Source organism: Cebidichthys violaceus, unplaced genomic scaffold (assembly GCF_023349555.1).
Source record: "Cebidichthys violaceus isolate CVI_PGR_0920_01 unplaced genomic scaffold, fCebVio1.0.p SCAF_16, whole genome shotgun sequence".
NCBI classification, from domain to species: Eukaryota; Metazoa; Chordata; class Actinopteri; order Perciformes; family Stichaeidae; genus Cebidichthys; species Cebidichthys violaceus.
The window spans coordinates 12947501-12973471 of record NW_027176329.1 but is presented as its reverse complement, the minus strand read 5'-3'; the positions used below and the strand labels follow the sequence as shown (position 1 = coordinate 12973471).

At 40.8% G+C, this 25971-nt stretch overlaps 3 protein-coding genes across 5 annotated transcripts; 1 reads left to right on the top strand and 2 right to left on the bottom strand.

The window, feature by feature from the left end:
- Positions 1-975: 975 nt before the first annotated feature.
- rragcb (Ras-related GTP binding Cb) lies at positions 976-5884 on the bottom strand. The gene is made up of 7 exons (XM_068711326.1): positions 5389-5884; positions 3991-4194; positions 3694-3893; positions 2759-2873; positions 2515-2657; positions 2271-2419; positions 976-2009 (listed from the first exon to the last, which is right to left on the bottom strand). The coding sequence occupies exons 1-7, from the start codon at positions 5566-5568 to the stop codon at positions 1867-1869; spliced, it is 1134 nt and encodes a 377-aa protein (XP_068567427.1). The 5' UTR covers positions 5569-5884; the 3' UTR covers positions 976-1866.
- A 2-nt stretch (positions 5885-5886) lies between these two features.
- ppt1 (palmitoyl-protein thioesterase 1 (ceroid-lipofuscinosis, neuronal 1, infantile)) lies at positions 5887-11985 on the top strand. Of its 2 annotated transcripts, none has more exons than XM_068711327.1 (10): positions 5887-5978; positions 7131-7253; positions 8028-8137; positions 9089-9216; positions 9518-9588; positions 10112-10214; positions 10356-10446; positions 10741-10839; positions 11062-11133; positions 11501-11985. In XM_068711327.1, exons 2-10 carry the CDS (start codon positions 7139-7141, stop codon positions 11621-11623), a joined length of 912 nt encoding a protein of 303 aa, XP_068567428.1. In that variant the 5' UTR covers positions 5887-5978; positions 7131-7138; the 3' UTR covers positions 11624-11985. The 2 variants fall into 2 exon arrangements, with proteins under 2 accessions (XP_068567428.1, XP_068567429.1); XM_068711328.1 differs by lacking the exon at positions 5887-5978 and adding an exon at positions 5988-6011.
- A 547-nt stretch (positions 11986-12532) lies between these two features.
- cap1 (CAP, adenylate cyclase-associated protein 1 (yeast)) lies at positions 12533-24786 on the bottom strand. 2 transcript variants are annotated; one of them, XM_068711325.1, is made up of 13 exons: positions 24679-24786; positions 20490-20594; positions 20089-20189; positions 19030-19107; positions 18033-18176; positions 17282-17367; positions 16571-16676; positions 15467-15641; positions 14971-15152; positions 14666-14789; positions 13948-14030; positions 13412-13555; positions 12533-13219 (listed from the first exon to the last, which is right to left on the bottom strand). In XM_068711325.1, exons 2-13 carry the CDS (start codon positions 20590-20592, stop codon positions 13136-13138), a joined length of 1410 nt encoding a protein of 469 aa, XP_068567426.1. In that variant the 5' UTR covers positions 20593-20594; positions 24679-24786; the 3' UTR covers positions 12533-13135. The 2 variants fall into 2 exon arrangements, with proteins under 2 accessions (XP_068567426.1, XP_068567424.1); XM_068711323.1 differs by lacking the exon at positions 24679-24786 and adding an exon at positions 21782-21958.
- Positions 24787-25971: the final 1185 nt, after the last annotated feature.

Genomic DNA, 25971 nt, shown 5'->3' with positions numbered 1-25971 from the left:
TTCATGTGAGGCACTTTTTCAGCTTATTAACTGGACAACTTGATGGGCTGTTAAATCTCAGAGTTCATGGTGACGGACTTGTTGAAAATATTGATTTATTTGAACTATAACACAATTTGAGAGAGGGTGAAACTTTTCTATGTCATCCAGAAATGTCAAACATTTAAATGTAAATATGCTGCCGCCTGCTGGTAAAACCTGGCAACAATTCAACTGTGTGGATGCTCAAACACAGAGATAGATTTAACAGACATGAAGCTAAAGGTCTATGAAATAACTTTTATTACCACGATATTAAACAAAATATGTGGTAGCTATTAGGAACGTTTTTGGAAGTTTTGTAATTATCAGACATCATTGTGATAAAAAACACATGATGGACTTTTATCTAACCTCATGTCTCATAATGCTTTTGTAATTATCTACATACCTTATGAGAAACTGTCCCAGAATTATGAGAGACACTTTATGATAAAAAAATGTGTGTATCTCATAATTGTGAGATAGTGCCTTACAAATATGACTTTGTATCTCATAAATTTAAGAAACTCTCAAAAATGATGAGACACTGAGCCAAACTGTAAGGGTTATGAGATTATATTTCCTCAAATTTAACAAATTCCGAATCTTTTCAGTTTCTCACAATTCTTTCTATCTCACATATATAAGATACTTTCACTAAATAAGGATATGAAATGATGACATTATCTCATGGTTATGAGATAATACATTATAATTGGCAGAAATAAAGCAATAATAATTAATAAAACGTTAATATTTAACTACCATATCTAATATTTATGATAAAGTATCTCATAGCTATGACCAAGTATATCTAATTATACAAAATCTTTAACAAACTCTCAAAACTATGACATATCTTATTTGGTTTACATTTATCTTATTATATTAACAACTTTCTTAACTTGTGAGACACTAATTATGAGCAAAGAAAGTTCATAACTGACTCAGGAAAAATAGGAAACATATTTTATTAAAGAAATATGTACAATAATTACAAATCTCTAAAATATTATTCACGGCTTGCACCAAAAAGCAAAACAAACCGCTGCAAACAGAATCCCTATGGAGTAAATTTGGTCAAAACGTTCATCACAAGCTACAAAAAAAGTCGAGCGTCATCAGACGCGGCAGGTTCGTCAGAGTGAAAAGCATCATCCGTTATTCCCGGAGTCCATTAGGACCAACATGCTGTTATTAAACCAAGGCTCTAATGGTGTAACTGGCAGTGCTGGTCTGACAGGGATCCTGAGCAGAGCTCCGGCCGCTGGTCACATGATTCATTATCAACAGAAAACACAGTAGAACAAACACTGTGCTTTCGTTTTCATACTGGCTATTAGATCCACTTACAAAACTCAACATTTCAAAGTTAAATGAGCAAGACCATGAAAGAAGTTCATTCTGTTAATTTTAGTTTATGGAAATTCAGTTTGAGCTTCAGTCAACTGAGCTTTTTGTTCATATTGACAATAAGTGCTTATACTGGATCAGAAGACCCTTAGGCGTATGTTTAAATGTTGCAGAGTACACACAAGTAACTGGCCAAGAAGGTAAACACAGCTGACATTTCAATACCGATAAATGTGCAGAAAGAAAGAACCACGATTTTTTTTTTTTTTTGGCATAAGCTCAGTTCATCAGTTCTAACTGATTCACATTCAGCTGCACACAGTAAGGCAACATGTGTTTGACAGGAGGCATGTGTGCTGTCATGTGATCTCTCCACGTCACACAGCCTCGCTGCTCTTAAGGTAAACTGAAGAATCTCACACACACACACACACACACACACACACACACACACACACACACACACACACACACACACACACCTCTTGCCCTTTAAACAGCACTGCCATTCAGCCCGGCGTACTTTAGGCCCATCCGGTGGTTTCTGGGGGAGCGGACGTCTTGTGGCGGGGAGCCAACTTCAAACACTTCGTGGATGGCTTTTCGGAAACAATGGAAGTTGTACTCTATCAATCCTGCGAAGAGGACAAAGAAGTAATTTAAAGCATTTCATTTGAAATGTGATAGGAGATCTTGCTACGTAAAAGATAGGTGCTATTAAAGTTTTGCCAGCTTAGACTGGATGTTAAAACTGCAGCTCAAACCTACTTTTTTAACTTTAGACACTTTAGAGTTGGCAGCTTCACGCTTCAATCACACATTGAGGACGTCCTGTGTAATCAAACCCCGGTCTACTGGTGCCAACTCAACTGTTTATAAAAACAAAAGCTACCCACCTTTCCTCTCAAAGCTCTCCTCTCTGAGGATGCAGACGAGCACGAGGAACTTTGTGACCTCTTTCAAATAAAGCACTGTGGTGTTGTTGAGCTTGATGATAGCCATAGACTCCTTGTCATAGGCACAGCCACTGCCGTCCTCCATCAGCCTGTCACGGAGGAGAAGACAGAGAGGCACCTTCAAACCTTTCAACCAAAGGATGCGACCACTGCCAACACTTAAAACAAATATAATTCTTCTCACCCGTAAATGTAGGAGACATCGATGACAACGTCTATCATATCACAGCAGAGTTCGTAGGACTGCATGTCCACAGGAGAGCTGTCTGTGGCGATGTAAATCTTGCTAACGACATCAAACAGGAAGGCTTTCTCGATCCCAGAGTGCTGCAAAACACGAAGGACGTTAACAAGAGACGGTACAAAAAAAAAAGACACGCTGTGGAGACTATTTTTTTTCCCTGTTATTAAACGTAACAAAAACATACCGATATGAAAATGTTCAAAAGGTTCTCCAACGTTGGTAACTGAGGAAGGAGCTTCTGGACGACTTTACTGAAGGCCTCGAATATGGAGTGGTCGTAGATGCTGGTCAGGTAGAAGCTGAGGAGTGAAAGTAGGAGAGGAGAGTTAGCACACTGCAAATACATTGTGTCAACAAATGAGTCTCGGCTATAACACTGCAAGATGAAACAATATACTAATCCAACCGTTTCACGGTGATAGAATAGAGACTTAACGCTTTCCCTGAAATGTCTGACTTCACCAATAGACTTCCTGTAATAAGGTTGACTAAAAACAACCCTTAGAAACAGCTTGATACAATATTGGGGTTCATTTGAAAGTTGCATTTTTTGACCACTTGAGGGAAGTGAAAGTTATTACCACAAAGCAAGGGAAAGGGAGGAGTTGGGTGATAATAACAATTAGTAACGCCTTTCATTACACACAGTTTTCACACACGATATTAAAACATAAAAAACATTGATAAGTGCTCTTTAAAAAGGTTCTCTATACGATATTCAGAGCATTAATATAGCATCAAATAACTATCATGTGTAAAGATGAAGTGGAGTAATTTCTAGGAAGTTGCTCTCCCTCTGAGTGCGTTTGTAATCTGAGCTTCTCTCTGCTTTGTTGACATAGTCAAGCAGGCTGCGCGTGCCTTTTAGTGCATGTGAGCGTGCCACACTGGTTAGCTCACGGCCGCCGCTCTGCAACACGCTCATACGGCGGTTACAGCTGATGACGCCGCACCGACCTACCGCTTCATCACAAAAGCGTAGCGCCCACCCTCCAATTCACCCTCTGGTGAACACCGTTAGCTCAGTCAACGCTGTTGTTGTTAATGTTTCTAGGGGTGATCTGCCTCTAAATCTTGCAGCTTGAGTATCTAACCTGTGCAGACGTGTCACAGACTCACCTGAGGTGAAGCTTCTCCAGGCTGGCGTCTGCCAGATCGTCGTTGGCCCTCTGATGAATGTCCCTTTGTGTCTCGATTTTGTGGTCGTCTGACAGACCGTCTACTTTGTGGATGAACACCTCAAAGTTGATGTCTGGATTCACTTTGTAGGCTCTGGATACGGTGAGATGTAAGCGCCCGAGGGCCTCGACGTAGTCATCCTAACAAGAAGGCAAAGGTCACGTGTTACTTCATCTTGCACAGCCTTTTAAAAACTACGGTCTTCTTCTTCTTGAGTTTTAACTGATGTCATCCTACCTGAGCATCGATGACAAAGATCAAAGCGCCGGCCCCGTTGAAGATCATCTCACTGTCAAACGAGGGGTCGAAGAAGTCCACCTGGCCAGGAAAGTCCCAGATCTGGAAGTTGACGAAGGAGGTGCCGGAGATGTCGTCCTTGTAGATTTTGTTGGTGCTCTCGAGAAACAGCGTTTCATTGGGAGACATCTTGTGGAAAACAACCTGGTCAGAGGAGCAGGAGGATTATTCACTATTTCATGTCCGTCTGTCCAGCCATGCTGTTCCGGAAGTTCCCCCCTTTTGTTCATGTTTCTTTAATGGAACAGTTCTTCCCAAAACAAAAAAAACCATCTTTCCTCTTGCCTGCAGTGCTATTTATCAATCTAGATTGTTTTTATGAGTTGCCAAGCATTGGAGATATCAACCATAGTGATGTCTGCCTTCTCTCCAATACAATGGAACTATATGGAACTCGCTTGTGCTCAAAGCACCATAAAAAAAATAATCTTAACAGTAATGTCTCTTTCCAGAAATCACGAAGCGGTTACTGAAGATAATCCACAAACCTTGTTGTAAGCAGTTTCATGTAGGAAGTGGAAAGAGACATTGCTGTTGACAATGTATGCTGATCACAGATCATAAAGAAGAAAAGTCTTATAATAGTCGTTATAAAGCTGAGCTTGACAACGCTCATTAAGTCATGATTACAGTCAGTTCAGTTGCCAGTTTATCAAGTACGGCTAAACAAAAACTAATGCAACAGTCCTGCCATAAAGCCTGACTTAATGAACATTATCAAGCGCAGCTTTAGAGGTGATTACATTTTACTGTCATTTTGGTCGCTGTAGTTTGAGTTGCAGTGAACTTTATCAGGACATACTGAGAAGTGTTTCTAATATTTTAACCACCCCGGTAATCAATGGAGGCAGATTACAGATTAGAAAACACCTCTCAGCATTTAATTCTCTACATGGTATGTTTGTAGATTGAGCACTGGATATGGGAATCTGAATTTACAAAAGTACTACTCTGGACTGCTGGTTTTACAGCAGTCCAGTCCTGGACTGCTGGTTTTACCATACCACCATTCCCACTATGACAAAGATTTGCACTATAATATATATATTACACTGACTAGAATTTCCTTTGGGATTAGTGAAGTTGTATTTTATCATTGCACATAATGTAAATGTCTCTTCACAGCAACACAACTACAGCCTCTAAAATGGTAATGCCATTGAATCAACAGTTTCTATAAAAACTATCTAATCCTTCGTAAAGGAGGGATGTTTAGGAGGACTGCTGTTTTAGCTCTGGGCAGGTTAACCTAATAAACAGCTATGCATTGATATATCTCCTAGTCCTTAAGAGGTGTGATTAAGCGACCTCTGTGGTGGTGTGTTTTAGGTAGTTTACCTTCTGAATAGAGGACTTGCCACTCCGCCTCAGTCCCATCAGCAGTATCCTCGGTTTGTCAGCTGAAGTGGAGCTCTCCTCCATGTCTGCCTCCTCCACCCCGTAGCCGAAACTTTTAGGAAATGACCCCACAACATCGTAACTCCCTGGTAACGTAGGCTCCTCGTACTGAATTGACATCCTGTACTTTACTACCACGCCTGCTGCCTCTGTTACTTAGTTACACTTTCCTTTAAAGCCGTCCGTTTTCAGTCTTTTCTCTAAGTGGCTAAACAATCCCTACAGGAATGTTGTTGATTTTCACAACGAGCTAGCATGGCTAGCTAATTAGCTAGCAGCTGTAAGCGCAGTGTCTATACGTTAAAATGCCACGTCACCGCCCGGGATTCAAGACAAACGTTACCAAGAGGTTAAATAACCATAATATCGGAAAAGATATCAATAATTCAGACTAGAAAACAGACAGGATTACTACAACAAGACGACTCACAAGTTAGTCATTTCCGCCTCTGAAATCTGATTGGCTGTACGCTCAAAGCAAAGTCACGTGACAAACCGACACCACAACAGAATCAGGAAGAACACTAACAGTGAGTAATGTTTTTGAACATTCAACGTTACCGGTATACTGTTTTTGAACATTAATTAGGCTGTATATGCTTTTTTAAGTATTAGTTTGATTGTAACATTATCCATTGCTTAAATCTGCAACTGCACGTTTCAGAATGCATCTAGTAATTGATTAATTTCTTGTGAACCTCCTTTATTAGTTAACGTTTGTTAGCTCGTTCGAGCTAACTGACTGCACTGATTAAAAGTATATTTGTCTTAGCACTGTTTTTGGGTTAATTCATTTTTTCAGCTTTGTTGTTTTGCTGATACACCTGAGACAGTCTGCGTACAGTCGTAATAACTTGAAGCCATTGTAGAAAGCAGGAAGTGATTCAGCTTCGTCTGTTTTTCACCTGACTGTTTCTGAAGCTGCGCAGGCTGACTGCCATTGTTATTGTATTTATGCGTCTAACTTTATATTGATATATATTATTAGGACAAACAGAGAACAATACAAGTGACAAGGTTGACAAAAACTGCATACAAAAGCCTATTTTTAGGCGAATGCTTAATGAAAAGTATGAAGCATAAAACTAAAATCTTTTAATAATACGATAAGTTAAACTTTGATTGATCCCCACGAGGAGAATTTGGTTGTTGCAGCAGCAGCACAAGGACAGCAATCCAGATAAAATAAAAAAAACTATGCAGAGCATATGGGGAGCATATGTATTTGCAAGATGAAGTGAAAGTGGTGTGGTAAATAGCAGCACTGTTAACAGTGTACACCACACTGATTAATTAATTAAATAATGGTGCTTAGTGTTTGTCTGTATTAATATAGAGATATATTTGTGAAATACAATATATTGCATGTATGGGACTTGAGATATGTTATAAGATGAAAGGTAGCAATATAAGTAAGATAATAATCTGTATAAATGTTTAAATTGAACAAGGGATTACGTGTTTATAATGTGCCATTGGATTTTTTAAGTTTAAGTTTGAATACATGTGCAGAAAATAAACCACCTGGGTAAGTGTGGTTAAGTTCATCTGTGATGCTCTAGCTGTTCAAGTCTTGCAGAGTTATGTCTTGATAAAAAGTACAAAGTGAAGAAGGAGAAAAGGTAAATATGTATTTCGCAACACACCGATGCACACTTTGACCCCCTGTGTGTTTGTTTCAGGATCCAGGATGACAGCGGCCCTCCTGTGTTTCCTCCTGGCTGGTCCAGTGATGCTGGCCGCTGGCAGCCCAGTTTATAACTCCAACAACGGGACCGTACCACTGGTGCTGTGGCATGGGATGGGTGAGTGACAGTGCGGCCCGTCCTTCTACTGGAAAAAAAAAAAAGCCATGACATTTACCTCAAGGGAGTTATCTAATGGAAATTATGAACAAACCCGTTTTTGAGGACTATAACTATTTATTACTTTAACATCGTTAACTGTGATGACATTTTCTGAACTACATAATGCACACGTTACACTTATAACTGGAAGGATGCTCATTTTTGTTGCATGCTGGTTGGGGAAATACAGTCAGGGGAAGTGAAAGAAATCCTGAAGCACTTTCTCTTCTCCTTCAACAACCAGGTGTCTGTGTTTTATATGTTTAGCAGATGTTATTGTAAGCCATACATTTCAGAAAAAAAAGCGCTTGTGTTTATGCACATCCCCTTTGATTAGACTGCTGTTGTTTTATGTATTTTTTTCCTGTCAAATATATCCAATGAAAAGACAAACGCAAACAATTATTCAAACAGGAATAAATAGTGCGTTTTGGGGGGACTATTTTCAGCGGCGTATTAATACACTTGTTGCTCTTGTGACGACAGCTGAAGGATGTATGTACATGGTAATGACACGTCACCCAGTGCAGCAGTGTGGCTCATTTTATACGTTTAGTGTATTTTTGGACACATGTAGAACGTTAAGGCACAGATGAATACATCAGGCTTTGGCTACACAGACTTGGTTTTAACATACACCACATGTTCTACACACATCAGCATTGTAAAGTGAGCCACGTTTTAGCGAAATGGTTTAAATGACAACAAAGTAAATATTTACGTGTCCTCCAGGCGACAGCTGTTGTAACCCGCTCAGCATGGGGGCGATAAAGAAGATGATTGAGGAGGAGATCTCTGGCATTTACGTGCTCTCGCTGATGATCGGGAAGAATGTCGTTCAGGTATTTTTTTACACAGAAAGACTCATGAAGGAACCTGTTAATTTGTCTCTAGTTGCTTCTTAATTCCAAAATGGTTACGTTGCTGGGGAAAAATAGGATCTGCTCTATTTTCTATTTTATTGTGCTTTTCAATACACAAATAAAGCTTCAACAACACCAACAATACACAGTGGCCACAATAACTAAAGCTCTGACTTGGATCCATGACATATGAAATACAGAGCACATGGTATACTCTGACATAATTGCACACTCACACACACAGTCACGGTGATGCTACAAATAAATTAAATAAATAAATGATATAATAATTTTGAGAATAAATTCAGTTAACCAATTTTCATTATTGCAATGAATCTTTTTAATATTACATTGACTTTTCTTTTCTTTTTCTGTTCTGCGCATGTATTTTGTAATGTGAAATTCCAGAGCTCCATATTATATATGCACCATCCATATAATATAATATAATTATTTTTTGTAATGTTGTTTCTCGAGCTAAAAGGCAACTACTATAAGTTCCGTAACTCCAAACGTAACCAATTATGCAATTTCTGTAAAGGTACATACATTTGTTTCCTGCCATTCTCCTTTTTCCTCTTGCGCTAACACACAGTACGACATGTTGACATGTTGAGCCAAGAATGGCGCATGTGAACCACACAGCAATACAGCAGCTGCGATTGATACATCCACATGACGTGCAAGGATTCCTATTGTGTGATATTTGCAGTGGCGGTGGCACGAGTTACATCAGGGGAGTAGCTCTTTTACAACTCCTCTATGTCATTTCCCAGTGTTAATATTCATAGCAAACCAGCACGACTCTGCTTTGATCCCTCGTAACACCGAGACTTTATCTCTCAGCTCTTCTCCTTGAAGACGGTGCTCGTTTTACTTCTTTTAATCTGCCTGTCATGCTTTGAGCTTTTCATGTTTCTCCTCCTGCAGGACACAGAAAATGGCTTTTTCATGGATGTGAATGAGCAGGTGTCCATGGTGTGCAGTCAGCTGGCCCAGGACCCAAAGTTGAAGGGAGGATACAATGCCATGGGCTTCTCCCAGGGGGCACAATTTCTGTATGTAACTACTGTTCTGGATGCTGAATGGTTTCGTTATGTGTATGTGTAGAAATTGGACAAATTATGTGCTTGTGTAGTTTCCCTTCTTGCCTGATTTTCCTGCAGAGTGAATGAAATACTTTTTTTTTTTTTTTTTAAATACCAATGTCTCAGAGAATGGTGAATATGAACTGTTGAGCTACAAGTCCTGGGCTTCATTGTCAGGTGGCGTCTTCTGTTTGAGCATGTTGTCTGTTTATTGTCTCCTGGCAAGAATGAGTAAGCATCCGTTGATTCTTTCTGCTTCCTCTCTCCACAGAAGAGCTGTGGCTCAGCGCTGTCCCTCTCCACCAATGAAAAACCTGATCTCCGTTGGGGGCCAGCACCAAGGTAACATTATGGAACACCGAAACGCCACGATTAAAAACGCATCAATGAGCCTCACTGTTGCACTGGATGACATGTTCCTTCATCATCATGAATGTGGGCGCTGTAGTTTATTTTCAACTCCAAATACACCGTCCTGCTGCCGTAAATACTCACTAGAGCACCATAATGTGTATTTTTCCGCGGTTGAAAATACTCCCTGGGAAATGCGCTATTTACTCTAACATTAATCACATTTGTGGAAAAACTACAGCGCCCAACTGTTCAAGAATTTCTGTCACCCTTCTTTTTTAGAAATTGAACTTAAATCTGTGACTAGTTTTTTAAAGATTGTCATCTTCACTTGGAACAAATGGGTCTTGGTTTTGAGGGCCACAGACACAAAGCATTGTCATTAAGAGTGGAAGAGATGGTTTTGGTCTTTTTGTTTGACTTGCTGGCAATGAGGCTTCAACTTAGTATAGAGTGTGATCATAAATCATTACAAACTGTCTTGACAAGTACTGTGTGTTTTTTAAATCCTCAGGAGTGTACGGGCTGCCCAAGTGTCCCGGAGAGAGCTCCCACATCTGTGACATGATACGCCATGCTCTGAACAGTGGCGCTTACACCGACTTGGTTCAAAAACAGTGCGTTTCTTCCCTTCCCTCCCTGAACGAATGTTTATCGCCCAGTGATGTTCAGTAGCCTTGATATTGTGTGACTAGCGTCACCTCTAAGCAGACTGTTGTCCTGCAGCACTGACTGGATGTTGTGTTTGTGGTTATCAGCCTGGTGCAGGCCCAGTACTGGCACGACCCCTTAAACGACGACCTGTACAAGAAGCACAGCCTCTTCCTGGCCGACATCAACCAGGAGAGGGTCAGTATGCACTTCAGAGAGTCTGAGAGCAAATGCAGTTTGCATTGATGCACAATTCATTACAGTTAGCTTGCTATTGTGGGAGAATAGGTTTTATTCTTGAAAGTAGTTTGACAAAATAAGCGCCTGTTTAAAGGGGACATAACACGCTCATTTTCAGGTTCATACATTACGTTGTACAAACTCCTTGTAAACGTTGCTGCACAATCATATTTAAATGTTTGTAGTCTGAATCTAGTTGGCCATAATCAGATTTTTCATATTATTCTAAAATATTTTATTTATTTTTTTAAGGCTGTAAATGAGACGTACAGGAAGAATCTTCAGTTGCTGGACAAGTTCGTCATGGTCAAGTTCCTGCAGGACACAGTAGTGGATCCCGTTGATACAGAGGTACTGAACACACACACACACACACACACACACACACACACACACACACACACACACACACACACACACACACACACACACACACACACACACACACACACACACACACACACACACACACACACACACACACACACACACACACACACACACACACACACGACTGTTTCACTGAATATACAAAAGCTGCATCACAAATCGTCTTGTGATTTTTTGCTGTAGTGGTTCGGCTTCCTGATAAGCGGCCAGGCCAAAGAGACTGAAACTCTGCAGGAGAGCGCTCTCTACAAAGAGGTAACGGTGTTTATATACTCATGAGGAAATGCAGCTGATAGCGTGAGGATTGCAGTAGTGGAAGAAGTACTCAAATCTTTCAAAGTTAAAAAAAACTAGTCTAAAAGTGCTCTAATGCAGGTCAAAATATACATGAAGCACAATGGAAAATTTCTTATTTTTAATTCTATAACATTTATAAATAGATTACACATTGTGTGCATCACTTTAATGTTGCAGCTGGTAAAGGTGGGGCTAATTTAACTGCTGTATATACTCATAATTTATAGTTTGTCATATAATCCTTGCTCTTTCACAGTTAATGTGTGTGGTGGAAACTGATGAGTTTGTGAGGATGTAAACCTGACTGTCGCGTCTCCACACACAGGACCGCCTGGGCCTGGCAGCAATGGAAAAAGCTGGAAAGCTAGCTTTCCTGGCATCCGAAGGAGACCACCTGCAGTTCAGTAGAGAGTGGTTCAATGCAAACCTGCTCCCTTATTTGCACTAAAACACTTCAGTCATCTCGGAGTATATATATATATATAATATCAGACTACAATAACCATTTTGTTTCAGGAGCAATATAATGCCAATCAATAATAAAAGCTTGACAACTTGTGCTGGGATGCAGAAAGCACAGAATTCATTCCTTTTGCACTGATCACTTTTAGGATGTGGATGTTTTGTGATTTTAGCAGCTAATTTGTTGAACTGCATTGCTAACACGGCTATTTCCACTGTTGGGTGTTCTAATGAGGTCAAATTGTCAGAAATTGAGACTTTTAAAGTAAATTATTTTGTTCTAATGTACATCATTTAAATGCCTCTGTATGCATTACAGTTTGAATCCAATAAAGGCAAGAGACTTTATTTTTATTGCAACATTTTTTAATGATGTCTCCAGTACTAATGAGTAGAATTCAGATTTTTGGACCCAAAAAGAATTAGAGGTAAAAAAAAAAAGAAGAGACAACATAAAAGAAAATTCAGCGAAGAGCTTCTACAGCTGAAGATAACCAGAGAGTGTCGACGTGAGCAATGAGCGAGTGGAGAGACGCCGATGGCTAATATTTTAAGACTATTCGGTAATTGTTAATGTCTAAAGAGATGAATCTAGAGACTGGGGTGTCTTCAGTCTCTCTCTTCCACAGTGTATCAACATCTCTTTGCTCTTTATCGCAAACATTTTCTTACATGCCTCCTTTTACATGGAATGTTTTTTAATACTCGGGAATGTCCTATGTGCGGGTTAAAGGGAAAGCACATGGAATGAACATCTTCCTGCTATTCCAACTGTTCCAACATCATCTAGATGGAGTTTCATGATGTGCACACAACTCATTTTTACTCCTATTTATGTGCTCTGAGAGTGCTGACTTTTCTTAATTTTTTTTCATATTATTATCCACTATGAATGTTAATATTATTATAGTCAACATCAGCGGAGGTGATATGGATGCCATTATCCTCTTTGTTTGACAAGTGCTTCACCAGTGGATTGCATATAATGGAACAGAAACCCTCCTGACCAGGAAGAGGAGAAACGATAGCCTGAAGCCTCCTGATAGTAGCGCCTGATTGGCTTGCAGAGGAATCAATATGCCTGTTCTCATGTTGGCTATTCTACGTGTTAAATTTAGCTTAGCATTATCCATAGATACTTAACATTGTACAGAGCATCCCAGCTATTGGCAAAACTCGTGAATGTTTTGGAAAAGTGCTCTCTGGCTCACAGGAAAAAACTATTTGAATGACAAGCCACTCCCTGCTGATTGGCTGGAGGATTTCGCTCCAGATAAAAGTGAGCAGTCCTCTCATTGGCTGATGGAAGGGGACAGCTTTAAGATGTGATTGGCTGATAAAAAGGAGGGAGGGGAGGTATAACACATGAGGTCCAAATCTCAAGTCTACAGTGTGAGAGTTAGCTGGTGGAGCGGTCGATCAGCCAGGAAGGCGTTTGCAAAAAAAGGGGTGGGGATGGTACTGAGGACGGGGCGGCCATTTAATTTGCTGCCCGCGTCTATCCGGCGATCTCTGTTGACGTGGTAACGAGCTTCTTGCCGTCCCAGACGGTCTTGAACTGCTCAGGAACAGGGAGCTCCGTCTAAGAGATAGGAGAGAAGTCACGTTTAAATCCATGTCCAAGTATCAGGCTTTGGATGCAAAGACGATTCTCGTTAGTCGATCAATTCATTGTTGCTTTTGGTCTTTTCATGGGATTTGTGGACAGTAACAAAACAAATCTAGACTAGCACCAGACTTCTCCTTTTAAATATTCGTTAAAAAAGATACTCACAAAATCTCCGTCTCCTTTGGGCACCAGGATGTTCATCTCTGAGCTCTTGGCGCTGACGATCTCGCAGCTCATTGAGTCTTTGCTCAGGTAGACATGGCAGCCGTCAGTCTTGTTGATGGAGATAGTGGGGACCTTACCCATGACCTGGAAACAAAACAACAACAAAAAAATAATGTAATAGCTGCTGATTAACAGCATGTTGGTAAGAGAAGCAGTATTCAGTTCTGCTGTATCTGATGGGACACATTTCTCTGCACTGCTCTGTGTCGCCAAAATCTGAGCAGCATGCAGTCTACAACTACATGGTGAAAATGCATCAATGCTTAGCAAAAAAAAAAAAAAAAAAAAAACAGCTGAAGACTGACAGACAATACAAATGTGAAATGCATCAAAACCAGCAGGCAGGACTTAAATATCCACATCACAATACAGTCTGCTGAGCGAGTTTGCCAAAGATGATTCCTCGTGGCCATTATAAGCTTTTTAAAAAGAAAAAAGAAAGAAATACAGCACTTTGTTATTACACAGCAACACACCTGGATCTTGACATCCCTGCAGTTGATGATCTCTACGATGCCCACGACATCATCAAACACCAGGCCCAGTTTCTTACAGTTGTCTGATGGAGAGAAACAAACATTTAGAGCTCAGACGTCCACATGTCGTGGAACTTTTGGTAAATAAATATGACCTCTTCTACCAACCATCACATACATTTGACTATTTTTGGATATTCTTACTGGTATTTTCAAGCTAAATGAGCGAGTTGACAAATGCTTAAGAAACAAAGCCAGTCAAAGATGTGTAATTGGTTAAACCTTTGTTTTTTCCATTTTTTGTTTTTATTATTATAGTCTTAATTAAATAAACTATTGAGAAATTTACTTTTATGATTTATCTTCACAAACTATTACAATCACATGCAGATTAAAGTATTTTTTTTAAAAGATATTCTGTACTACACAAAATATCATTTTATAATCCAAATCAGCTGAACTTATTGGTTAAAGTGTGGATCACTCTCTCTCTCACTCTCTCTCTCACACTCTCTCACTGGTTTTTAAAGCCTATATTTGTTGGCATTTTTGGAAATTGGCACCATTAAAAGTATGCAGACTCACCCATGCTGTTTGCAATGTACCAATAGATGTACAGACAACTATCACAGTTCTGAAGTTACAAGTGAGGATTTCTATGCAGATGTATTTATCTATAACCTCTGGCTGAGAAGATTCTGACCAGTTTTGTCCTCACCTATAGTGATGGAGTTGATTTTGTTCTTGACCTGCAGGCAGCTCTGGTTACACTTGTAAGCATAAACAACTTGTTTCAGCTCAGTGTCGTTGATCACCAGGTCCTGCACTCCCTCTTGGTTCTCCTGCAGACAGCAAGAAGAGAAAAAGAGTTGATAAGAGAATATGAGATGAAGTTACTATAAAAGGCTAGCTATTAAAAAACAGAGCTAATTCTGGTTCAATGACTCATTCTGGTAGTCCGACAGCCTGCTGCATAAACAAATCTATCCATTCCTTTTAAGTGAGAGTGAACCAACAACTTACTACTTTCCACTTCTTCCCGTCCAGCTCAAACACCGGGGGCTGCTTAGGGCTCTGGGTGGCCAACGCAGCAGATCGGGGAGTCGGGGAGGCGAAAGGTTTTGGTCCAGTACGTATTGGAGCATTCGTACTCCTCAGCGAAGGATTCTTGTGGGTCTTCTGGTCGTCGCTCACACGCTTCAGGCCTTGATACGTCACAAAAAGAGGGGAAACGCATCGTAAGTCCTGCAGTATGACATGTTTCAAAATCCTCACTCATGAATTTGTCTGTAATATTTGGTTTCTGAGCCACTAAGTGCAGTTCAACTTAATTTGTATGTCACTAAAATTCAAAAAGGAAATGTACTACCTCTAACTCAAATACTTAACACCTTTAAGAAAACGGAAATTGAACTACAATTTGATATGAATTGTTAAAGATTAAACTAAAATCTAGTGCATGAACAGATAGGAAAGAAAGAATAAAGAAACAGCAGCTCCTCCGATGCTCGTCACCTACCGCTGGTGATGTTCGACCCCTGGTTGATGGAGGCGAACAAAGCGTTACGGTTGTCATCGCCGCCAGACGATCCGCTCAAGTCCACGGAAGGAGGAGGAGGCCCAGGGGGAGGTGGGGGAGGACATCCACCAGCAGGAGCCCTGGGAGGAGCTGCAGAGGCTGAGGCTATGGCACCCTGAGGTGGACAGAACATCAGAAACGCTGCAACTGAGGCCCTCTAATGTCACAGCATGAGTCAACAGACATGTTCTATACTTAGAAAAAGTAACAATTAAAAGAAATCATAACCAGATATCCGTGAAATCAGTAAAAATTCTCCACTTGTTCCCCTTGGAAACATAAGAATAAATGCTTTTAATGGTTATACGACTTAAAAATACTCTTAGTTGGTTACCAGTAGATCCTGGATGTCTGCAGCAAAGAGAGGTTAGGAGCAAACCTGAGACGTTAAATATTACACCTAATAATAAAACATCTCACTGGATAGTATGTTAGCTGATTTACAACTCAGAATAGTGCAGTTTTAACTTACTGATTGAATTTAACATTTGATCAGGTGGCAAAAAATAGAAATATAGAGCTGGCTTTGACTTCTTCATTGTTTGCATTGTCCATGCTATTCTTCCGAGATGATTTCTCTGTCGTAGCTCCTCTACTAGCGTCAGTTTCAGCTGCAGTACAATTTGTTCTTTTTCTTTTAAAGTGACTCAGAAACACTACCGCTTTTTGTTCACAGGGACCGCCAAAATCAACACCAAGTAGCTGTGACTACACACACACAATGTAATGAGACGATTGTGAAGTCATAATGTGACTTCCATAGCAATGCTACCTTTGAACAGACGTAGTATATCCAAGTATAACAGGAAAGGGGAAAGTTGACCGAGGTTCTGACAAGTTTCAAGCTTGCTTATTGGAGCAGAGCGAAGAGGGGCGGGACTTAAAAAGGTTCAACTGGTTCTTTATGCCAAGAACATATGCGATTAATAATTTGAGCACTTTACAGCGGCTTTTAAAAAGGTTACTCTTACACTAAGTGGGAGTAAGAGGCTCGATAAATTTGCTCTCGTTGGCTCTTTAGAGGATTTATCTGATGAGACTCACGCTCTTGCTCCAGGTCAGCCCGGTTGTGTGGTGCTGTTTGATGTAGTTTTGCAGCTCAGTCCAGATGGAGACGTAGGCCTTCACCCAGTCCAAATGTGTCTTGTCCCTGTGAGGAAGAGACGGAAACAGTCTACTCAAATCTCAGCATTTTGTTTCTTTCTCCTCCTCTAGCAATTTACTGTTCTGTGTCCCACAGGAAAACAATGCATGAGAACCTCAACACAGAAACAAAAAGCAGATTAACTACTTAAAATACAACATTTTCTAACCCAGATTAACTACCAAGTCCAGATCTCACACGGTATAAAGTTTTGCTCCGATGTCTTGTATTTGTATACAGCATTAGACTCATTTGAATAAAAACTGTTGTGTAACTGCTCAGCATAAACTGGGTGATTTTAGTCTCATTAACGTCTCGGTTCTAACTTGACTGTAACTAACTCTGCTCATCAACACATGAGTTTGAATTTCAGGTCAAAACACAGGAAGTCTGGCAGTAGCATGCGTCAGCGTGTCACTGCTGACTCCATAGAACTTAACAGGAAAAAAAAAAAGGAGCCTGGAGGAAGGCAAGATGGAAGACAGATGGGTTGAGCATGTTGCTTGGAAGCATAAGAAAATCCATCTGACCATTTTAGTTACATTTTAATGTTACATAAAAAATGAATGTGTGGCCAGCTTAACTGCAGAGGATAATATCGCTTGACTGACTTTTCCTTGAAATCCTTGAGCACACGGTTGGTGTAGAACATGGCAGCATCCAGCATCTCTTTAACATAGGGGCCTGGTTTAGGAGCCTGGGACACAAAGAAAAAAAAAGGTAAACACAAATGCGTCCATGTCTAAACTGAGATTTATTGAAATGTTTGACTTTTTGGGAAATACAAAAGAGTGTGAGATGAGTATCTGTGAATAAAGACTGGAAGAAGGGAGGAAAAAAAAAAGCACGCCCTTTACGCTGTGTATTTTGTCTGAATTATGTAGTATGTTAACTACAGTTGCTGGTAGGAAGTTTCCATTGGACAGAGCCATGCTAACTGTATGCAGTCTTTATGCTAAGCTAAGCAAACCAGCTGCTGTCTCGAGCTTCATATTTAGCATACAAATATGAGTAGTATTGTATGTTCTCAACTCCAAAGAATGAATGCTTTGTTGCTGGCTGCCGTGTTTCAGCCAAGAAACTGTCGCTCACCAGACAGTGATGACAGAATCAAAGAGCGGCTTGTTTCCAGCTATTATACACTCATTTACCCACCCACCCACCCACCCACCCACCCACCCACACACACACACACACACACACACACACACACACACACACACACACACACACACACACACACACACACACACACACACACACACACACACACACACACACACACACACACACACACACACACACACCAGTTCGGAACAGCTTCCCTTCCTGCCCGTTAACCACTACCATCCCCAGGCTCACCATGGCGACCCATCCGAGGGCAGGCACGCTCTCGCTCACAGCAGAAAGGTGGGTGAACAGTGGCGACCTGCGGTTCTGCTCGCGGAACTCCTGCACCTGCTGGATGGCTTTGGACACCGGCTGCATGAGAGTCGTCAAAACTGCCTGAACAGGAGAGAGACAACACACAAGATATACATTTGATTTTCTTTCTTCTTTTTTAATGAGTGCAAACATAGTGCTGTTACTCAGGGATGGAAAGTAATTGCGCTAAACAAATAGACCTGTGCTATCACTGCGCCTATACAACAGTAGATGGAAAGAATGCATTACCATAGAGAACATAATTTAAATGTGATACCGCCTGATCACGTACAATACATCCATCTAGTGTTGCAGGGGTGCTACCAATGGAACAAGTCTGTTATCTATCTATCTCTCTCTCTCTCTCTGTCTCTCTCCCTAGAGATATATAGAGATAGATAGATCTCTCTATCTCTATCTATCTGTGGCAGGGCTACTGTTAACCCTTTGCATAAATCTAGCTGGAATAAATATATATATATATATATATATATATATATATATATATATATATATATATATATATATAAAAAACAGTAAGTGGGCAGAATTGTAAATGTAAATATATCCCCAAGCAGCAATTGTGGGTTCTAACCATATTTTCGCCCCGAGAAGGAAGCAGTTCAACTGCCAAAATCAAAGCAAAAAGCGAGTGTCAGGCTCTACCAAGATGAGCAAAATCACCTCTGTCTGTTTTAATTCTGTCTAAAGAAAGACTGAACTCAATTAAACTGTTCAGTGACTAGGACCATTCAGGGTTCTGGCAGGAAACCAGGGGAAACAACAACACGACAGACAAAAGAGTGAAGGGGCTGCAGGCTAAAAGACAAGAAATGAGCATAATGAATTATTCAAATTGTTGCAATTGATTAATCAATGCTGTTTAGGTAACTACGACAATTAAGTGGCCGAGAAATTACTGCGTTTAACTCACCTCAGAGGGCTTCTGGGAGGAGGAGGCGGTTACGAGGAGTTGTCTCTGACTGGAGAATGCCTGCTTCATCATGTCAGCCTGGAAGAGAAGAGAGAGTTCGTAATGTCATAACTGAAATCAAGAACAAACCGTCAACCTGGTGCATGCTTTTGACTTTTTAGCCACAAAGTATGCAAAACAAACAAAAGACAGACATTCAAAGTGCACTCAAAATTTCAGTCAAGTTTTATAATTAAAAAATAATAAATCGTCAGCAGTAATCTAAGATATGTGTCATTTGTAGTAAATGCGTAAAAACTCAGACTGACTGATCTTTTTGGTGCTGTGTCAGAGTGAGACAACTTGATGTGCAGTGATAATTGGATTTAATACCCTGTTCAGACCTGGCGTTAACGTGCATCTTGGGTGATCCGATCACAAGTAGACAGCTCTAAGTACAGGTGTTTATGCACCCATAGAGATCACATTCAGGAGGTGGTTTGGGCTGCATATGGTTGCGTTACTCACCGCGAGCGCTGATCCACAACAGCTTGTGTGGCAGAGGTTAACATTGCGCCGATACATTATGAAGGTAATAAAATACCTGCAAACACTTGATTACTACCACATTGTCCACAACAGCGCATAACAGCTTCACTCAATCATTTCTATGGCTTCATAGTGTGTAGGTATCTGATTTTGTTTCAGTGTTCTGCCCAGATTATATACCTGCCCGCCCTCATCCCCGGCTCTCTACTAGGGCAATCCTCTGGGATGTGTTTAGGTAGGTAAAAATGTGCCCAAATATGTAGGGTATTACTACTGCTATCAGACACCGGTGATGGAACAACAATGCATTTGGTCTTGGCAAACGGAAATTATGTACGTGTATATTTGCATTTAGAGCGGGGAGTTGACATCCGATAACAAGCGGACACTTGAGACGCATGTGGAGACGTATTCTAATGCCAGCTATGAACAGAAGTGTTAGAGCTGCCCACCAATGAGAGAATCACCCAGCACGCATGTTAATGCCAGATCTGAATAAGGCCTCACGGCCACTTTTAAACTGTAACTTACATGCGTCTTGACATCGCCCCCGATCTTCTGGCTAAGGGAGACGTACTGAGCCACGGGACCGCTGATAATCGCGTCATAGGCCTCCACGAACACCGACACAGCTACAGAGAAGGGAAAAAATGCATGTAAACATATTGAAAGACCATTATACTGTAAAATAAAAACAGGTTCAAATGAAATAAAAATAGTTTGAGGATGTGAGAGTTGCATGAACTCAGAAATCAGAAAAAGTCTAAAAGCTCCCTTTAGGCTCAGCTTTGGTACCTACATGTAAATACTTGATTTATCGGACTAATGCATCCTTGAAGTACTCCATCATATCTCACTCATAGACACGTTCAGCAGACCTCTTATTCATGGCAAGTGAAATAATCATATAATAATGACAGTTGATCATTTACCTCCCCCAGGACAATCTCCACTGCTGCCTCCGGGTCCTGAGATGGACTCCAGGCGACCCACCGCCACCTCCAGCCGCTGCACCAGACTCGCCAACTCAGCCATACCTGTGAAGGGGGTAGGGCAATAAACAGTCTAAATTCAAATGTGTATTCGGATAGTAAAAAAAAGTAAAAAAATAAAAAAAAGTAAAAAAATAAAATTAGATATTCGAATACGAAAATGAATATCCATCAGATGCGTCTCACAGAGTCAGTGTTGATTGATACATTTAATATAATTTTTGCATTTGTCCCCGTGTGTATATTTAAATCATCATCAAGACACAGGGGTACTTTCTGTTCCAGTAGTCCTCTAATTGGGGACTGAATTACTCCTGGGACACAAGGTGAAGGCAAATACTGCAATTAACAATGAGCTGCTTTGGTCAGATAACAAACAGCTGTGCTCTGGATCCTGGATTTTTGCTTGGTTTAGTCCTACGAGGCTTGGTGGAACTACCTGCAATACGGTATCAGGCTGTTTTAGATAAAAGCTGACATTTGTGAGAGAAACATGGTGAAGCATTGGGTCATCACTCCAAAATAGTGATCTTACATCGATGGGTAGATCCACTGATGGCAGATAGAGATTTTATCCTTTCCAGTTACAGCACACCGTTATTGATCGCTTGACTAATCATTGCAGCAGTATCGGTCACACAGCTTTTGATCAGATATCTACCGACTTCTTTTTAGAGGTCTGAAAAGGCAAAATGATCCAGTAAGTCCTACAAAAATACTTCTCAATATTAATAAGATCCACAAAACATTAACATATGAATTTGCAATTTTGCAAAACTTTGTGCATGTCATGTAACCGTTTATGGCCCCATTCCTACACCGTCACCCATCACATAAAAGGGCTAAAAATGCCAGAAAAATAGTTGCACTCCACCTTTAGAGTGGTTGAGAAACAAAAAAGACTGAAGGGTGTGTTGGTAAGCAGGCCAGGACCTGCTGAGGTATGTAGATCATTACAAGTCACTGCTGACTCTCTGCAGAGAGCAGTCCTGGCCTGTTTTCCTCAACTATGTCATTTGCAGATGCTTTTATGTTTCATAACACCATCATTTTAAACTTTCAGGCCAGCAGCTGAAGTCTAAACTTAGGAAGCACTTACAGAACGAAAAAAAGATGGCAATCATTGTGATCGATCACAGCCAAAAATATTAAGCGCTTTTTAAATCATTAGATATCTAAAGATTTAGTTTAGGCCCTCTTTAGTGAAAGTGACACTGTAGCGGCAGGTTTACCTCGTATGGTCTCATTAGTGAGAGTGTTCATTGTGCCTCGATTCACCGTCAGCCAGGTTTAAGTACCAGAGACTGGAGGCACTCTGTCACACAGGTGAAGGCAGCGTCAGGTTACGGCCGTCTTGTGTGTGTGTGTGTGTGTGTGTGTGTGTGTGTGTGTGTGTGTGTGTGTGTGTGTGTGTGTGTGTGTGTGTGTGTGTGATATTATGCTCGACTTGGATTGAAGTTGGTTAATCATGTACTCAAAGGGGTTAGAATGATCAGTTTCCATGTTGGCACACATTCCCACTGTTGTGTGATGAAGCTGGAGACTCTTTCCTGGTTGTAATACGAGAGAGTGTGTTTGGGAAAGTTCTTGGAGAAAAACAAAGTCTCTTTCTCAGAATATGTTATAAACAAACAAAAAGAAAGTATGGTTAGCAAATCTCCAGTACTAAAATGGCACTAGTATCAAACGTTATCATATGACTCAGATGTTTTACTGATGCCCATATTAATCATGTTGTTGTAAGCAGTATAAGGGTGCCCTAAAGCGTCCCTGTTCGAAGCAGGTTATAGATTAAATCAGCCCTAAAGCCATATCAACAGTGGTTCAACAGCAATATATTATTATAAGACAAAAAGTTGACTGGAGCTAGTGCAGGAGAGGCAGCGATACCGTGTCACATTAAAAAACAAGAAGACCAAATCACTCATGATGGCCAGCAAAGTACTACTCTTACAGCGCGAGTAAGTTAGTTTCCAAATGTCTCAACTTCCCTTTTTCTGCCACATTGATTCAGACAATGCTGTATATTAATTTCTCCACAAGGCGTGGAGATAAAATTAGATCATAGGACACGTAACATTACTACCCTTGACCTAAATGTTCAGGGCCACTACAGTCTAAACGGTATACCTGCAGGTATCAGAGTTATGCTTCCTTGTTTCAGCTGAGATATGACTCATAAGCAATACAGGAAGGGAGTGGCCCCTGAAGGTGTAGGCTATGTAGGAGTAAAAACAAGCACCTACCTGGACAAGTTGCTTCACAAAACGTACTGCATATGACAAACTGTTTATAATGACACTAACAAACTTTACCCAGTCCAGTTTAGAAGCTAGAAAACATTTTCTAAAGTGCTCTTAAGTAAAGTGACTGCATTTGTTCAAGCAAAGTGCTGACCATTGAGGAAATGCCACTGTCAAGAAAGAAGAAACAACTTTCAGAGACGCGAGGGCAGATCGAGCAACGATTTAAGCCAGGGAATCATGGCTTTCATTACATGTTCCTTAGACGTAAGCACTATAAAAAAAGGCAAAACTAGGGTTTAACGGCAACTTCAGAGGAGAAGGAGCATGAAAGTAAGGCAGCCTTGGAATTTAATGAAATGGGATGAATGTGCATAAGCTAACAAAGTAATAATATATTTGCCAACTATAGATCCGTAGTTTGTTTTGCAAGAGGGTGTGTGCTGCCTTTTGAAAACTGGCCAAATGAAGTTTGAATTTATAATTTCAGACATCTAGAGTGACTTATTCTGCATTATAGCTCTTGCTGGTCTTCCTCCAACATGTAAAACCCTGTCAACTGTATTCATAGACCTACTTTTGTAGGCCATATGGCACAAATGTTCTGAATAAAGCACCATCCGCACGCAGGGACAGTGAAGTAAATTAGGCCTGTGTGAGGGTTTCTCTGCCTGGGGGCCAGACGTTCAGACATAAAGAAGGGAGAGTCCATTTGCATGGTATAAAGCAAAACCACACAGTTCATATCTTCTTTGTCGCAGAGAAGACGACCAATGCAACGCTGGTGAGCTCTAACCTCCGCAAACAGTCCTTCGGTTGTCTCAGGGCTCCAACAAATCAAGTTTAAAGCCGCTGATGTTAATGAGATCACTCGGTTTTCCCAATCAGACGGCCCCAGATGCTAACTCGGCTAAAGCTAGCTAGCTGAGCAGAGCCGGGTGGGTGTTGTGCAGAATTCTGTGACCCGGGTAAATGTAGTCCACCATTAATAGACAAACCGTCACCTACAAGTCAAGCCTTTATCAAAAAGGAGAGGCCGAGGAGACAGTTTGACAGCTTGAGTAAACATGCGTTTCCCTAAATAACGCTATCTTGTTCTAGACGGTCGCTTCCTCGTTGAGGAAGCAGTCTGCGGGGCTTACACAATGTGTCAAAACACCATCGGCGACAACGAGAGAGCTAACAAACGACCGAACTCCTGAGATACGTTACGGTTTATATTCGACCAAGACATTAAGTCAGGCTTAAATATGTAACGGTTACATAGATTAGATATTAGTTGGCCCGGGTGGGATCCGTTATTTCACCCTCACTGTTGTGGAGCGTCTGCCGTCGTTTTTCAGCATTTCCTGGATTTTTTGTTTCCCCTCACACACACACGCGCGCACACACACACACACACACACACACACACACACACACACACACACACACACACACACACACACACACACACACACACACACACACACACACACACACACACACACACACACACACACACACACACACACACACACACACACACACACACACACACCCCTCCCTGTGTCAGCTATTGTAAGCCTGCAGAAAAAAAAGAAGTTTCCACATTTCAGCGAGCCGACGTCTCTTATCACAGAAAGAAGAAGTTGACGGCACGGAAACATTTAAAAATGTGCCACTCAACGGTTAAGCGTCATATTTTGCGGCTAACAGCATAGCAGCTTCTGCTAACTGGGTGTTAGCATCACACCGATTTCAATAAATAATGTCTGAATGGTTCAATGCAGCGGTAACAAGGAAGCGTCGGCGCGCTGTCTTGTATTTCGCTTATTTTTCACGCTTTATCGAAACCTTTAAATGCGCACTAAAACCCCACATCGCAACAACTGCATGACACTTACCTGCTAAACTGGTGAAGCAGTGATTTGGTCGTTTATGTCACCGTGGGAGTGTGTGGGCTTGCAGAGCAGACGACTGGGCTTCGTCTTTTTCTTCCTGTATGTCGGTAAATTTACCCAGCTGTCACCGCGCCGCGTTTCCGCCCTTGTTCGCGCAACTAATTCCTTTCCCATATAAGGAGTGTGAGAGGCAGAGGCCAGCTATATGTTAGAAAAAAAGACGAAACTACTGCTTTTTCCTCATGATATGACAGAAGGCTATGCAGCAGAGATATGTCCTTGTGGTATTAATTTTCCATTAAAAAGAAAAAAAATATCACATATACATACTGTACATCCATCTACAGGCATGTGCTGTTTGCATAATTACTATAGGGAGCATCTTAGTGTCATGTTTGCACATGTTTGCTGGGCGGTCCTGGCCCCTGGTGTGAGGATGCCTATGCCCAAAGTCCCAAGTAGTTTCAGTCACTGCATTTCTTTTGTACATGAATGTAATGTTCAAAAAAACAGTCACACATACACAACATATGCATTTAACAGTGCAAACCTGCAAGCAAGCATGCTCAATGGTGCTTTCCATGCCAAAAAATGTATTTATTCTGCACTGAATTATTATTATTACAATCAAGTAAACTATCACTTCATCATATTAATCAAATGATAATTTATTCTGTAAAAATGTCAGATAATGGGGCCTATCACAATTACCCAGAGCCCAAGTTGATCTCTTTATAATTTGTCTTTTCTCAAACCAACAATCTAAAACACAAATATACTCAATTAACAATCATATGGATCAAAGAAGAGCTGCAAATCTTGACATTTTGAAAAACAACTTATACAATAAGTAATTTCTCAAAATTGTTGACTAGTTTTTTCTCTCATAATCAACTAGCAGCTTTGTGTCACATTAAAGTACTAAAGCAGCATTCTTTCACCATCAGTTGGTATAAACATCATCTCACAAATTGTGTTAATGGAGCAGCGAAGGAAAACCATCCAGATTCATGGGCTTAAACAAAATCTCTGAGAAAACAAACTACAACGGGAGAATTTAATGATGGCTTGTATCTGGGTCAATGGGTGGCATCAGCTAGCAGGTTATTAGTCAGTGTGTAGTGTGCATCCGAGGAAGTTGGACGTTTGTTTGTATCGTACACTACAATGCCCTTACAGTGCGAGAAGGATGGAGAATATATTGACGGTGGTGCACGTGCATTGAGACGCAGTAATACATAAAGCATCGTCAGTCGAGGTCTGGAGACGAGTCATAACTTACATCAATAGAGGAAG